Source organism: Belonocnema kinseyi, chromosome 6, assembly GCF_010883055.1.
Source record: "Belonocnema kinseyi isolate 2016_QV_RU_SX_M_011 chromosome 6, B_treatae_v1, whole genome shotgun sequence".
NCBI lineage: Eukaryota > Metazoa > Arthropoda > Insecta > Hymenoptera > Cynipidae > Belonocnema > Belonocnema kinseyi.
In genome coordinates, this window is record NC_046662.1 from 101,586,462 (window position 1) to 101,602,141 (window position 15,680).

General features: G+C 35.9%; 1 protein-coding gene across 3 annotated transcripts in view; it reads right to left on the reverse strand.

Annotated features, from left to right (window-relative positions):
• LOC117174860 (serine/threonine-protein kinase 17B-like) overlaps positions 1-15,680 on the reverse strand; it is a 295,788-nt gene that overhangs the window by 49,055 nt on the left and 231,053 nt on the right. For all 3 annotated transcript variants that reach the window (XM_033364259.1, XM_033364260.1, XM_033364261.1), the window contains 2 exons: positions 13,297-13,509; positions 12,710-12,848 (listed from right to left, as the gene is read on the reverse strand). In XM_033364259.1, the coding sequence (XP_033220150.1) occupies positions 12,710-12,848; positions 13,297-13,509 (352 nt within the window). The remainder of the gene's footprint in view (positions 1-12,709; positions 12,849-13,296; positions 13,510-15,680) is intronic.

Consider the following 15,680-nt stretch of genomic DNA (forward strand, 5'->3'; position numbering starts at 1 on the left):
CCACAACCACGTCTCACGACCGTGAGATAGGTGGTTACAGTCTGTAACGATATCAATACGACGATCCGGCAAAAGTTTCGTGCACCCTGAGAACACGAAGCGATCCAAAAACTACCGCCTTCTGCATTTTTCCCGCAAGTTTTTTAGCATATTGTTGACACGCGGGGATGCTTTTCAGCCTATTAACGAGTGAAAGCTTAGCACCTCCAAGAGCACCGAAGATAAGGACGATTAGTTTAACAGAATATTCCGGGTACAATCGTTGCAACTCCCTTATAAGGTCTCTATACCTCTCTTTCTTTTCATTCTTTTTGGCTATGATGTTTTTGTCAGCTTGCGCCGAAAATTCGATAGCGAAATGGTTTGCTTCGCGAATTCAAGAAGAACCATGTCTGGCCTCGAGTGTGCAACAGAAACAATTGTCAAGAATATAAAGTTCCAGTATAGGCGGCACTGTCCATTCTCGACAATTGACTCGATTTACTTAGGAGCATTTAGAGGAGCGATATTAAGGTTAATGCGGTAAGAGTGACAGAGATGGTAATAAAGCACTCTTAATGCCGCATTGTGCCTTTGGATGTAGGTCGTTCCCGCATAAGTTGAACAACTGGATAGTATGCGAGCTAAATGCTCGAGGTGTGCATGACACGCTCTGCAGCGATCATCGGGAATATCTTGGCTTAAAATGTGGCGACGGTATCTTAAGGTGGAAATGACACCGTCTTGGCATGCCAAATTAAAACCCTCCGTACCAGACTTCAATCCAGGCGACTTAAGGAAAGCAAAAGTTAGCTCACACGACATTGACTGATCCTCCACATTTCTGTGGAAGATACCGTGCATCCAATTATTCTATTATATCCGACAACAATTTCTCCAAACTTATAATTTGCACACCAAGCGCAGACTGAAACTGCCGACCGGCGCTCCAAATGTTCGCACCTCAGTGATTTTTCCTCTCCTGTACGGACCCTTAACATCGACTTCTTCGAAAGTGGCACTAACTTGAATACTCGCTCGGGTTACGCTAACCCAGTGTGTATCCTGAGTGTTAACACTTTGTTTTTACTGTAAAGAGACCTATATAATATCAAATTTTACAATCAAATATTTCTCCGCGCAGTCAACCGTTTCGCGCGAAATGCAGTAAAATCGATAATAGAAAAACAAGCACTCGCGTCACACACAAAAACACACCTCGTGTTACGGATAGGGGGTCCCTGTACCAAGAGTTTCTGCTGAATATGGTAGCAATAATTAAGAAGCAGTCGCGGACAATTTTCGGGCAACCTTTCAGAGTCTCATCCTTACATGCGGGGCTCTACAAGGACAGACAAACTCTTTGGTTCAAACGACAATTGGTCGGCAAACAATGCCGATTACCCTAGAGTTCGGGATGCTGAAAATAATTTAGATGAAAACACAACGACGAGCCTGTGAAACGTACACACTGAGTGGCCCAATCAACTCAAGGATGATTTGCGGGACTGCTACGATGTGAGCATTATTCCTATTTACTGAGGTTTTATGGTGCGTATGCACATTTTGTGGTGGCAGCAAGACCCGCGGCTTCAGGACGTTTCGCATCAGTGATTGCGAAATCAACGTGCTTACCTCTTGAAAACTGGATATGTGCACGGAGCGCTTCCTCAACCACTACATGAACAACCTAAAGATGAAGATGAGTAATTGACATTGCGATCAAACGCGGAAATCAGGCACCTTCTGAGAGATAATAATGATTTCAGGACCAGGAGGAAAATTAACATACAATTTCCTCCTAAGCTCCAAGATTTGGTTAAAATGGATGCCTCCCTTCGTCAGGATATCTCGGAGGAGTCCGACCTCTAGACCATCAATTGTTTAGTTTATGGTGCTGCGAGTATTTCAGCTGATTCAAATCGAAGGCTAAAACTGACGATGGATCAAAAAATACAAAAACGCTTGCATCAACTGAACAAGAAGATTGAATGGATATGACAGAATGCGTCCCCAGTTCAGTGTGTGATTGACTAAATAAGATCTGGTAGCATATTACACATACACGCCCAACGAGGCAGAGACTTTTTGGAGAGAGGTATACAAGATCCCGAAAATACTGGATTTGAAAGAAGATACTGATCGAATCATCTACTTCCAGGAGTTTTGCGACAATCTTGTAACATCTGAGGAGGAATGTCCATCTATCACTGTTGAAGAGGTGAAAAAAACAATGATGGGTTTGAAGAACATTTCCGCTGTAGGACCAGATGGTATCAATAACTTCTGGTGGAAGAAGTTTGCGCCTATACACCAATATCTGGCTTACATATAGGAGGTATGCTCAAAAAGTAAGGTGACTTTTCAATTTTCGCTGGCTACGTACATTCAAGTTTTAAATTTTTTGCTTTGTTGTGTTGGCACACTCGTCACGATCATATGTTCACAGTTTTGACTATATAGCTCGTATTGTTTTTCTGGCAGAGGCGTAAAAGGTTAGAAGGGTTTGGTGTGCTCGGCGATTTTCTTCTTACGAAAAAAATGGAGCAAAGAGTTTGCATTAAATTTTGTGTGAGAAATGGAATCCAGTGCTCTAAAACTCTTGTAATGTTGACAGTTGCATACGGTGAGTCTACTCTGAGTAAGAAAAATGTGTATAGGTGGTACAAGCTGTTCCAAGAAGTTTGAGAGGATGTCGAAGGCGAACCTCGCCCTGGACGTCCCAGCACGTCAACAACAGATGAAAACGTTCAAGCAGTGGAAGAAATGGTGTTGAAAAATCGCTGAATTACCATCCGAGAAGTTTCTGAAGATGTTGGCATATCGGTTGGCTCATGCTATGCTATCTTTTCGGACGTTTTGGGCATGAGACGTGTGTCAGCGAAATTTGTTCCAAAGCTGCTAAGTTTTGATCAAAAGATCCGACCAAAAACAGCACCGCAGTCATGCCTCAGCCTCCATATTGACCGGATTTGGCCCCTAGTGACTTTTTTCTTTTCCCAAAACTGAAGAGACCCATGAAAGGACATCGATTTTCAACGATTGAGGAGATAAAAACTGCATCGCTGAAAGAACTCAAGGCTATACCACAAAATAATTATCAGAAGTGCTTCGATGATTGGAAAAAGCGTTTGCACAAGTGTATTATATCTGAGGGGGATTACTTTGAAGGGGATAACATAAATATTGAGGAATAAATGAATATTTTTTTAGAAAACCATAAAGTCACCTTATTTTTTGAACACACCTCGTACACCTTATATTTGAAGTCGGAAACGCCCATTCCGCAGTAGCTGGTGTTAGGACGCACTATAATCCCATCGAAAAAAGGCAACTTGTCCAACCCAGAGAATTACAGGATTTTTTCAAGAGAGATTTGGAGCACTATAAAATTCTTCTGGATACCTCTGTGGCGACATTAATCATCTCTAACATTATGGTCACTCATGTATTTTATATGAATGACCTAAGATGTTTGCTTCTGGTAAAAGTAAACGTCAGAGTCCTTTAGATATTGGCAGGCAGTACATATGAGAGATTGGTGTGGACATATTGACACTGAAGAAACCTATCAGTACCTGGGCGTGCCTCAAAGCCGTATTCAGTATATGACATCTATAAAGAATATTCTCCGAAGCAGATACAAACGTCTCATCCGGCAGATTTTGTCTTCTGAACTGTCGGCGAAGAACGAAGTATCTACAACGAACATGCTTGCCGTTCCGGTATTACTCTATTCATTTCGAGTTGTTCCAAGCGTCAAGGACAAACTCAGATCCTTAACAACGGGGCACGAAAGGTTATGCATATAAACAAAATCATACACATTAAGTCAAATTAAGTTCACAATTAGTCCAGGCAGCTGGTACTTTTATGGTAAATCGTATTGAGTAGGTAATGCACGTTTTTTGCTAAAACGGTTTATTAAGGGATACTGATGGAAATTCCAAGTTTCTAGAAATGCCACCCGTGCGTACCGGAGATATTTTGGCAAAAAGTTCCTAAAATCGTGTTTGCGTAGACTGACCCGTCCCATTGCATTTTTCAGCATAATGTTCAACACCAATATTAAACTAGAGGAAATTCTCAAAAATTTGACGGCAAAAAAAAACTTCTATCTTCAATAGGTGCTGAGTTATGGTCCTTCAAAGAACGCGGATTTTCTATAAAAAGAGGCGAAAAAGCTCAATTTTGAAGTTTATATCTGTACTTTGGAACCTGTTGAGAAAATAAATTAAATTTGGAGTTAATTACAAGTTCACTTTCTCTCCTTTTTTGTTGAAAACAAACCGATTGTTCAACAATTGTTTAAATAATATACTTAACTCTATCAATTGTATTAATATTTTATATATTTACTTTGTGAAAATTACTACTAGAGTATCTGGCTTCGAAATTAAATGAAAAAAGTACAAATTACTGATTTAAAATTATTCACTATTCATCAAAAATGCTATTGAATGGATCAGTTTTATATGGTTGTATTATTTTATGTTAGGAATGCCAAAAATTTAAAGATTATTTTGTAAAATGAACTCTTTTCTACGCCAGTCTGGAGGTAGAGTATTAGGCGCTTTTTTAAAGTGATTTCCCCAATAAAGCAGTTAATTAATAGTATTTTAAATTAATTTCGACAACAGATATTTTGCAATGGATTTTCACAAAGTAAGGTAAACATCCTAATAATCGTGACCTTAGTCCCAGTCATCTTGATAACAATTTTCTTACTTTTTATTTAATTTGAATAAATGCAATTTCTCTTGGATATTAGCAAATGCTAAAAATAAGTGGGGTTTATCATTATATATTATAACTTGTGAACTATATGAGCTGAAATATTTTATTTTTTTTATTTTACGCGGAATTTAGTCCTCTATAATTTGTTCTTACGAAGTTTTTCTGTAGGATATCTATGAAACGAGCAGCTTTGAAAAAACTTTTTTGGATATAAATAGCTCAAAATAGCAAAAAAATGATGTTTTTTTAGAGTCATAACTCTTGATCTACGAAGACTAAAAGATCATTTTTTAGATTTACGCACAATTTTCTGCCCTGAAAAATAGGTCGAAAGCGGTCAACTTTGTGAGGCTATAACTTATGACCTGTTGACGCTAGATCATTGCATTTTTTTATAATTACCCGAGATTGCGTTTACTTCAATTTAACTTTTGAAATTTTTTTGTAAAATTAATAGATTCCAAAGTACAGAGACAGACTTCAGAATTGGGATTTTTGCCTCTTTTTTCCAAAAAATCTGGGTTCTTTAAAGGACCATAACTCGGCACCTATTGAAGATAGGAGATTTTTTGCACTCAAATTTTTCAGAGTTTTCTCTAGTTTAATTTTGGTGTTGAATATTATGCTCAAAAATGCAATTGGACGGGTCAGACTACGCAAACACGATTTTGGGAATTTTTTTCAAAAATATCTCCGGGACGCACGGGTGGCATTTCTAGAAAACTTGGAATTTTATTCAGGACCCCTTAATAAACCGTTTTAGCACAAAAACGTCCATCACTTACATAATACGGTAAAACGGTCTTTTTTCGTACGAGATGTCTGGAATAAATAGGATTATTCCGGGTACAGCAGATATAGTTGCAAATGGACGGGGCTCTCTTCCTCAAATGGTCAGGAAGCACTAAGAATTAGGCACAGGTGCCGTTTTGTACAACGCAGCGGAGGAGGCTGCTGAAACACTCGACCCTGACTTCAATAACAGAGCTGAGCAAAATGCATAAAATTTTATCCCTCTCGAGTAATCTCTTTTCAAGGCGCGGATTAAGAAAGCACACGAGAAAAACTTCCGTGAACAGCTTTTCGACAAGAGGATGCACAGTATCCTCCATAGAAATGTGGAGGATCACTCGATGTCGTGTGAGCTAGCGTTTGCCTTCCTTAAATCAGCCAGATTAAAGTCGCACATGAAAGGTTTCATTTTGTCGTGTTAAGTTCATGTCATTTCCACTTTAGCATATCGTCACCACATTTTAAGCCAAGACTTTCCCGATTATAGCTGCAGACCCTGTAATGCACACCCCGAGCATTTAAGACACATACTATCTAGTTGTACAACCCCTGCGGGAACGACGTGAATCCGAAGGCACAATGGGCACTAAGAGTACTTTATTACCATCTCTGCCCCATCTACGATATTACCTCTAACACATCTCCGCGAAACGTTCCTAGTGAGTTAGAGTCAATTGTAGAAAATAAAAAGTGCCACATATACTGGAGATGCATATTCTCGACTATTTTTTCTATTACGAACTCGAGGCCTGACATAGTTCTCCCTGACTTCGAGAAACAAACTATGCTTGTTATCGAATTTTCGGGCAAACTTAAAACCAATCTGGTTATGCCAGGGATGCCTGAAAAGCATCACAGCGTCGTATGGAATCCGCCACATTCTGTAACCACCTAACCTATGTGGTTAAAACTGTCCTATTCCAAATTGACAGCATAAACATCGAGGCTAACGATATAGAAATTGTTTTTCTAGTTAATACTAAAAAGGAAATCATTGGGATGTTTTCAACAATTAAGAATTTATTGTCGTGGGACGTGGTTAGGACTGAAATTTTACCGCGATTTCGTTTAGAACAGGTGCACTATTTCAAATTATCAACCACTCCTGGCGGAATTCCGTGGTTGTCCTTATGAAAAACTTTTAATTATAGATAGATAACGTCACTATTTCATTCAAGATTCACTAATGTGCATATTAAAATGTGAAGTTCATTAATTTTATTCAAATATAATAATAAATGACTAAAAAATTGTACTTATACTAAAAACGGAGACTTTTTCCTGTGATAAAACCAATTTTGAGATTTGGGAATTCGTTCATCTTCATCAACCTCGACGCAGAGGACGTCATAGGGCACTGAATTTCCTATTTTAAATGCGACTTTTTGAAAAGCACTATTTACAAGTGTTTTTACTCTGATCGCACATTCCCAATGAGAATGGTGATTTTTCTAACCTATGTTGCAACTTATGTTATTTAAGCTGTTAGTTATTGCAATGTCAGCTTTATTATTAAATTTGTGAATATCACTTTTGCCTCAATTCAATTTTCCATTGAATAAATTGGTATTTTGAATACACAAAGTATTTCTTCGTATCGATGCAGGAATTAACACTATTTTCTGGACTATATCTTAGATTGCTATCGAACTATTGTAAAAATAAATATTATAATGCCAAATTTTCCAATCAATAGTTTCTCATTTACTGACGGAACATTTTTTTAAGAATTAAATCAATTTTCCTCTCATTGATGGTAGACCAGTCTTGCTTTGGCAAAACGTGGAGTGCAACCTTTTCCTAAATGTTGATTACATAGCCATAGTATATTTCTTAAGTAATTTTTTATAGGGTACCGTTATACTACACCATAATAATTTAAGTGCACTAGAGTCTTTGTAGATGACTCGAGCGGAACTGCCTCAAAGTCGATAGACGTGGCCAAGAGTGTTCCTGGAACTTCACCAAAGAAATCACATACATTTTTCCATTCATAATCGCGAGATCTATATGTGGAACCGGCGAATACCCTGAATTTGTGGTGCAGTGTTATTTTCAGAAGAGCGTCCCCTGCAGCCGAAAGCGAACGAAAAAGCATCAGCGGCGAGGAATTTCACTCCGAGAGTATTCGCGCGCCCCACACTATTCAAAACAAATCCATTTTGCTATTTTTGTATGATGACTAAGTGAACAAAACATGAGTTACGCACGGTTTTTGCATTTTCGGGACTCAAGAAATATAATTATTGACCTTTGATTCATAAAAAATTCTATCCGATTAAAATCTCGCTTTCCAAATTTTGTAACTTTCCAAATATATACATTAGAAATCGTGTATTTTGTGCTAAAGTTTTAAACATACTATACTATCAATGAATGATACTATTTCGATTGCTCATCTATGTCTGGTGTCTTTGACAAAAAGCATTTGTCTAATTATTGAAGAATGATCTCTAATTATAATCAATTTTCTTTATTGAAATCAATTCGTATCATCTTTACCTCCGGTGTCTTCGCGATGAATAAATTTTTATTATTAGAGTAGACCTGAGAAAAGTTTTTGATGCATAGAAATCCTTTACTTTTGTGTCACAATTTGGATTTAAATTTCAATTGAATTGTAAAATTCTAAGAAAAGAAAGACAGAAATTGTCTTCCATGAAAACGGCGTTATGAGTTATGCAACAAACTTCCGTGAAAGATAACAATTTGATTATTTATAAGCTAAAAATATTAATTAATTCTTTTGGTTATACGCAACTCCGTAAAATTTTACTCACTATCTAAAGAACCATTGTTTTTCTAATGTCGCTGGGTAGTATCGCCAGGACATTTATTATCTGAATATACAATGTTGAGAGAAATGCCACAATGTACGGATGCGTTAGGAAAAAATCTTGATACGATATTTAACAACATAGGTACACACCAATCATTTCATGCAAATTATCCCTACACAAAGTTGCACTTATGTGGATGTCTTTTCTAGGTGAAGACAACTTCTTGTGCATGAGGATACGAGTTTGGTTTTGTCTTATCGGTCAGAAAACATCACGAGACGATGTCACGATAGGCACTTCGAATCATTAGCTGATTGTCATTATCAGGATAAGACTGGTTGATAATGTTAAATGACACAAGGTCAGAAGATATTTTCCGATTATTCCGAATTGTAAAAATTACGGTTGCGATTAAGACAAATTACTAAATAGTTTTTGCAATTAAATTATAAAATAAGCACTAAAGATCTGGAAAACATATAATGAATGCTAATCGAATACTTTGAAGAATATATAATACCTGCCAAAGGAAATGGAAATTTACCAGAAAAAACGACATGAAAGTGGCAAAACGATAACGGGACTTTCGAATGATCTAATGAATCAAGTAGAATAAGCGAAAAAGGGGGAAAAAAAAGCTCAAGACAAAGTAAAAGCAAAGTATCTCTACTTTATCCCCAGGCTCTTGAATTAACGGCGATTTGCGAAATGTCTGCAAGGATAATTGGATTGCATAAGCGTGATCATAATCTACGGCGGCATTAAACATCGAAATACGCTAGTGAGTCTCGCAGGGACGTATGTCGTGGATATTATTAATATACAAAATCGGCTTGCTTTGGCTTACCCATATCGATTGCTCTGATAAATAGGAAACTCATATTCCTACGCTGGCCTTTTAAATTTTCCGCTAATATCGTGTAATTTTCTAATAGCCTAATATTCTTTGATATTAGCCAAAAGATTTATATAAGATTCCTCTAGGGGAAAACTACTACTCGATACATATGTACAACTGAATGGTCGGGAACCATAAGGGGCTAACCCTGATTCGAAACTATTTTAGGAGAACGGAAAAAATGTATCATTTGTTATTTCTGTGTAATTTTTTATTAACGTTAATAGAACTGAAAGAACCTATTATAATTTACAGGATATCCAGGTTCCAGCGGAGTATTTGTAATATTTCTTCAACTGTGGGCTCCCAAAGTTTCCTGTGTGCTATCCCAAGAGGTATTCGGCAAACATAAAGAGCTGCTGTTGACTTGCGTCCTATAGTGAGAATCGACGGGGTGCCTAGTCAAATATTAGTCAACTCTCTCTTCCCCACCAGTCAAGTGGCGGACCTGACATGAGAGGAGTAGGGGTAGTTCAGAAAGGAAGCAATGGACTTAAAATTTTGAAACCAGAAATAACTATAACCACTGTAACTTCTTCTTAGATTATAAAAATACTGCAAGGGTAACATTGTCTCAGGCTTAAGATGGTTACTGCCCAACATGTCGAAGGCATTTTTGATTAGCATTCGATTTTATTTTGATTATTTAACACAGGGCTGTCTCGGTATATATCATCAATCACGGACGCATTTTTATAATGCAATCAAGTGATCTGACGAGAGCAGTGTGCCCCGACATATTGGACAAAGCCTGGTTTTTATTCCATCATTGACGGGCTGGGTTGCAGTCAAGTAAACGATGTGGGACCTGCCTACACCTACACCTGTCAGCAGAACGATCAAGACAAACGATAAAGAACATTTTTTGCTAGTTAATGATAGAAAAGAAAATATTGTGATGTTTTTAACGATTAATAATTTATTGCTTTTACGCCAGCTTGCAATTACTTGCATCGATGGGACCTTCTATACAGTTGTCCTGATTAATTTACGTAAGTTTTTTCGAATATCGGATTAAATCAAAATTTATACATTACTTTTGCGTCCTTCTTGCTTCTTGACAAAAAAATGACTTCCTATGCAACAGCACTCTCTTATTTAGCTTCAAAATGCAAAAAGTTTACTGGTAAGACGTTCACTCCAAAAGTAATGTATGTAAATTTCAAAATTGGTATCCATTCAGCTATCCGCTATTCGAATTGAGCAATGAACAGAAAAACGCAAAATCAGAAATCGGTTCTTTTTTTAAAATCTTTTTAGGTTTTGCTTTTTCAGATCCATCCGAAACTGAGACATGTTTTCATGAAGAACTAAAGGTAATTTAACAAATCAGACGAAAGAGTTAAAAATTTTCTCATTATATTTCAAAAAATTGTAGTGCAAGTAATTCCAGTTTTCTATAAAAAATTTGGGCTGAATTTTGTTCAAGAACGCGTACAACGAATACTTGTCAAGCATATAAATCGCAATTCAATGCAATATTTAACTGTTCCCAAGCAATATGGTCAATTTCACATACGCTTTAAAAAGAGTTCAAGCAGCTCCTCTGTAAGTCACACAAAAAAGCATTTTCAGAGTCATAATTACGAGAAATTTTACTTCTGACCATGAAAAAATGAGATAGGGTTACGTGCCAAAGTATGCGGTCGGGGGCTGCACCGTAACTGTGCGGTATGTTGCATGCGCCATTTTTTCACATTGTTCCACCCTTTCAAAAAATGGAAACAAAAATATATGTTATAAACGATATTTTAAGAAATGTTTACGTAAAATATGAATATGGTCACTCTAAAATATAGCCTCAAATTTTTAGTTGAAAAATTAAAAAAAATTTGGACCTGCTATTTTTTTAATAAATTGTTTTATTTTGTTATAATATCCTCATTAGTGTCTACAACATTTATTTTTTTGATCAAAATCGGTTGTGGCATTTTAGAGAAAAAACACTTTTTTATTTATCTTTCCCCCTGCATAAGTCACATAAAAATAATTGTTCAGGGTTATCATTGGGTTAAATTTTACTTCACATAAATGCGAACCTATGACAGGTATTACAAGTTAATACGCGCGGGGGCAGATTTTGTATCCTTACCCTATTCAGGGTAAATTAATCCCCCCCCCCCTGACATAATTATTGACATAAAATAGCTTTCTCTGCTTGGAGAAATTGTAATTTGATGTAATTTTTGTATTCAAATACGCGTTAGAAGAGTAATTATGAAAAAAACACGTGCGTCGCAAATTATACGACTAATTGGGTGTGACAGAAACTTGCATCTTCCAACATTTCGGTGTGTCAGAACTTTGCGTTACACTTTCGAGCCGTGGTTTAACTCGAATCAGACACGACTCCCCATATCGAAGTTTAAGATGTTTACACATCAAATACAGTTTTGGCGGAAGCCGACGAAAAAGTTTGGTTGTAATGAGTGAAGTCGTTTATTAAACTTCTGGTATCATGACTTGTTTCTATAAGCGTTTTAAATATATTAAAATTAATTAAATCTTGCGCCTTCATATATGGGGAATGACGCCGCGGCGCGACCTATGTATATTTCTGCAGGGAGTAAGAGGTTATAACTGCTTTTTTTCAAATCATTTACTATGATTAATAAGAAAACATTAAATTAGTGTTGAAAATGTCTGGAATAATTTTTCTTGGTTACATTATATTGTTTAAATAAAATTCAGAATACTGTTCCCAAGTGTAGGCGGTTATTATTTTAAAAACATTTCTGTGGCGAAATGCTGTCACAGGCTTATACTGCCCAATATGTCGATGGCATTTTTGGTTAGAGTTGGATTTTTATTTGATCATTTTGCACGGGGCTCTCCCGGTATATATCATCAGTCACGGACGCATTTTTAGAATGCAATCAAGTGATCTGATGAGAGCAGTCTGCCCAGACATATTGGACAAAGCCTGGTTTTTACCCCATCATTGACGGACTGGGTTGCAGTCAAGTACACGATGGGGGGACCTACAGCTTAAGGTGGGTTCCGAACCACCAGAACCTCGGTAAAGGTACATTGAAAAATTTCCAGAGGTACCGGCTCAGGGATCGAACCCCGGACCTCTGAGGTGAAGTCTAATTGTCTAACCAACTGAGCCACCGAGTCTCTCTGGCGGTTATTATTATTATTATTATTATTATTATTATTATTATAAATAGACTTTTATAATTAGAAATAACCAAGAGTATGTCGGTCAATCTTGACGAATGTAAAAATAATTTACGGAATTTCGGTTGAAAGTGAGATTGTTCTGGGAAGAGTTCAGAACCTGCAGTTTTAAGCTTGTAGTCATTTCTAATCTGATGGTTGGCAATGTTCCCCGTATTTATATAACAATTTAGGTCGTTCGTACTGGCTACCAGTGTCCACTGTCCACATTCCAATCGGAATGTTGCCTAAAATGTCTTCTTCAGGCAGAACACAAAAGTTATTTTCAGGGTGGTATTTTCATTAGTACTCTTTCAATAGAAGGCAATATTTGTAAAAATTAAAAAACACTTGCACTCACCTTAATATCAAGATGTGCTACGTTAAGGGAATGAAGAAAAGCAATGCCATGAAGAATTTGTTTGAGCAATCTGGCCACTTGTCGCTCTTCAGGGACTTCATCCTTATCCAGCACCATTTGTAATTCACCACCGGGAGCCCTTTAAAATAAAACAACCACTTTTGAAAAGTTTGCAACCAAATATAGCTTGCGCTGAATTTTCATTTCACGTATTGTAAGATATATGTAGAAAATTATGAAAAATGGTAAGATAGATTCATGAAATGTGATAAAGTTGTCTTGGATAAGATATCACTATAGAAATAATCAATTGACTAATTTAATGACTCTTTATGCTTAAAATAATGTTTCTACAAGAAAAAAACGTTTCTTTGTAATTTCGTGATAAATATAATTCGCATGATTTTGCAAATCACGATTTTTTCTAGTAGGCGTACTTTTCTTTTAAAGAGATTGATCGTTAATTGGAAGAGGAATAATAAGGAAACATAATTTTCATTTTTGCTTTAATTTCTAGCTTATAGAAATAAATACATTATAAAGATTTTTCTTTTTTCAAAGAAAGGAGATTAAGAAGAAAAACTTACATTTCTAGGACGAGGACCATCTCGGACTTAGTTTCAAAAACCTGATGGAGAGAAACGAGACGAGAACAGTGAGCTGTAGCGTCCAGAACTGCAACCTCATGAAGAGCTTCAGCTCGAAGTTCCTGGGCTCGCCGCCTTTTCCTCAAAAATTTAGCTGCCCATAGCCTTCCACTAGATCTTTCCCTGCACCTTCGAACCGTAGCATACTTTCCTCTGTAACATAAAAATAGAAAAGTCAATATTCAGAAAGTCTTAATGAACAAGGTGATGCAAATCTAATTCGATTCTGTGCACCCTACATGCCTCTAGTTTGCGATTCATCCATTAAATCTTGCATTTCGAAGCATGGGCACGACTTTAAAGTGCAAATTCGTCGTATCGTGAGAATCACGACTTGATCTAACCGCGAGGACTTTGTGAGTAGAAAGTGAATGTGCTTTATAATGCTCCAGTTTGCGGAGTCATGCGTTGTTGCGAATCAGCCCGAAGCACACAAATCCTTAATTCGTGGTAAGTCTGCTAAGTCCACAGTGAAAGCACCCACATTCTCCGTTACGTAAGTTTCGCACACAAGGGAGCAGCATTTTCTCGTCAATCGAAATCGACGTCTATCCTCTGCTCTACAAAGCATCTTTTAGATTTTTTAAAATAACACATTAAACCTTCAACAATACCGTAAATGTTCTACGTTTTTATCTACATGAATGTATGGCCACGATTTTCATGTAGCGATAGTGCGCTTGGATAATCTTAAATCGTGCGATATATGATTCTCTCATCGGTATCTCGTGATCGTGTCTGTTGATGTCAAGTATGAGAATTACGAGTCAAGAGAAGACATATGTATAGCTACATGAATTTAATGTGATAATCAGTCATTTAGATTGGTTAAATACGAGTTTCATGAATTATAAAATTATAATTTGTATTCATTAATGAAAAGTTTCTAGGCCTAGACAGCCCTATAAGGCAAAGGTTATACATATTAAATTTAAAATGTAACGGTGATCGATTTAACGATTGAAATTAAAAATAGGTATTTAACAAGAGTAAAGAAATAAACTATAAAAGACTTTTTAACATTAATACTGTAAATGTACATAAGCAAACATGAATACTAATAGTTATTATATTCATCTGCACGCTTATACACGGAAAAAAGTATTGCCGCTCCAACTATATAGAAGTTTTATTATTGCAAAATAAAATACAAATTTTATTTATCATGATTAATTTAATATTTTTTCCTTATTTTGCATTAAATTTTATTCTCAGCTACTCTGAAATGTACATCATGACAATAAATATATACATTATCACAATGCATAATATGCATTGGTATTAAAACAGACGTATTTTCATTGTCTTATTTTTATAATTGAAAAAAACTGCGCATTATGCAAATAAATTGTTATTTTCGTAGCTTGTGTCGTTTGTCTAAAAAATTTTATTTTTTATGTTTTCTACAAATAAAACAAAAACTACGCGTCCTATCAAAAATTGATTAATTAAAAATGTGTAGATATTTTTTGGGTACACAATTTATACCAATTCATCTTTTGTCGTACCTTGCATAGTTTGTTCGCAAAATGGAATTTTTCATTATTTTTTATGCGATCAAAATTTAAAGTATCGATTTTCCGAAAATTAAAAAGCAGTCATGATAATTCTATAGGGCTTTCAAAAAGCCATGTTTTGTCCTTCTTGCCTTTTTTTCATATCGTGCGTTGTTTCGCTCTAAAATTTCATTTTCGATTTTTTTCTGTTAATTTTGTGAATGATATAACTATGCACATTTTTTTCGAAAAAAATCATGAGGATTAATTTTGAGTACTACGAACAACCATGCATAGAATTTTTGAATCTTAAAAAAAATGGTTGAACTTGACGAACTTGACCTTCAGTTTAGGGCACTAAAAGAGTATACCCAAAGGCCAATCCAATCTGTAAATTCTTTCGAAAGTCATCGTGCTGACAGACTAAAAATCTACACACACTGAGAAAAAGATCTGTTTGCATCAAATATATTATGTTTGAATGAAACATATTCTTTCTTTGTCATACAGCCAAACATACATATGTTTGATTGAAACAAATTTTTTAGTTGATTGTACATTTTTGATTTAAATATATATTTTGTCTGAATGAAATAAAACTCTTGTTTAAGTTAAACGTCTTTTCTGTTAAATTAATTGCAGATTTTTTTCGATTTAAATCAATTTTCATTTTGATTTCAAAAAGGAATATGTTTTCAATAACCCATGTTTTTCGCTATAGTAACAGTAACAGCTGTAGATTAGAGGACACTCTAAAAATCGATAAGCTCGAAATAAAGCCTTAAATATTTTTAATAGGGTTAAGAATATGACAAGAAAATAAATTTT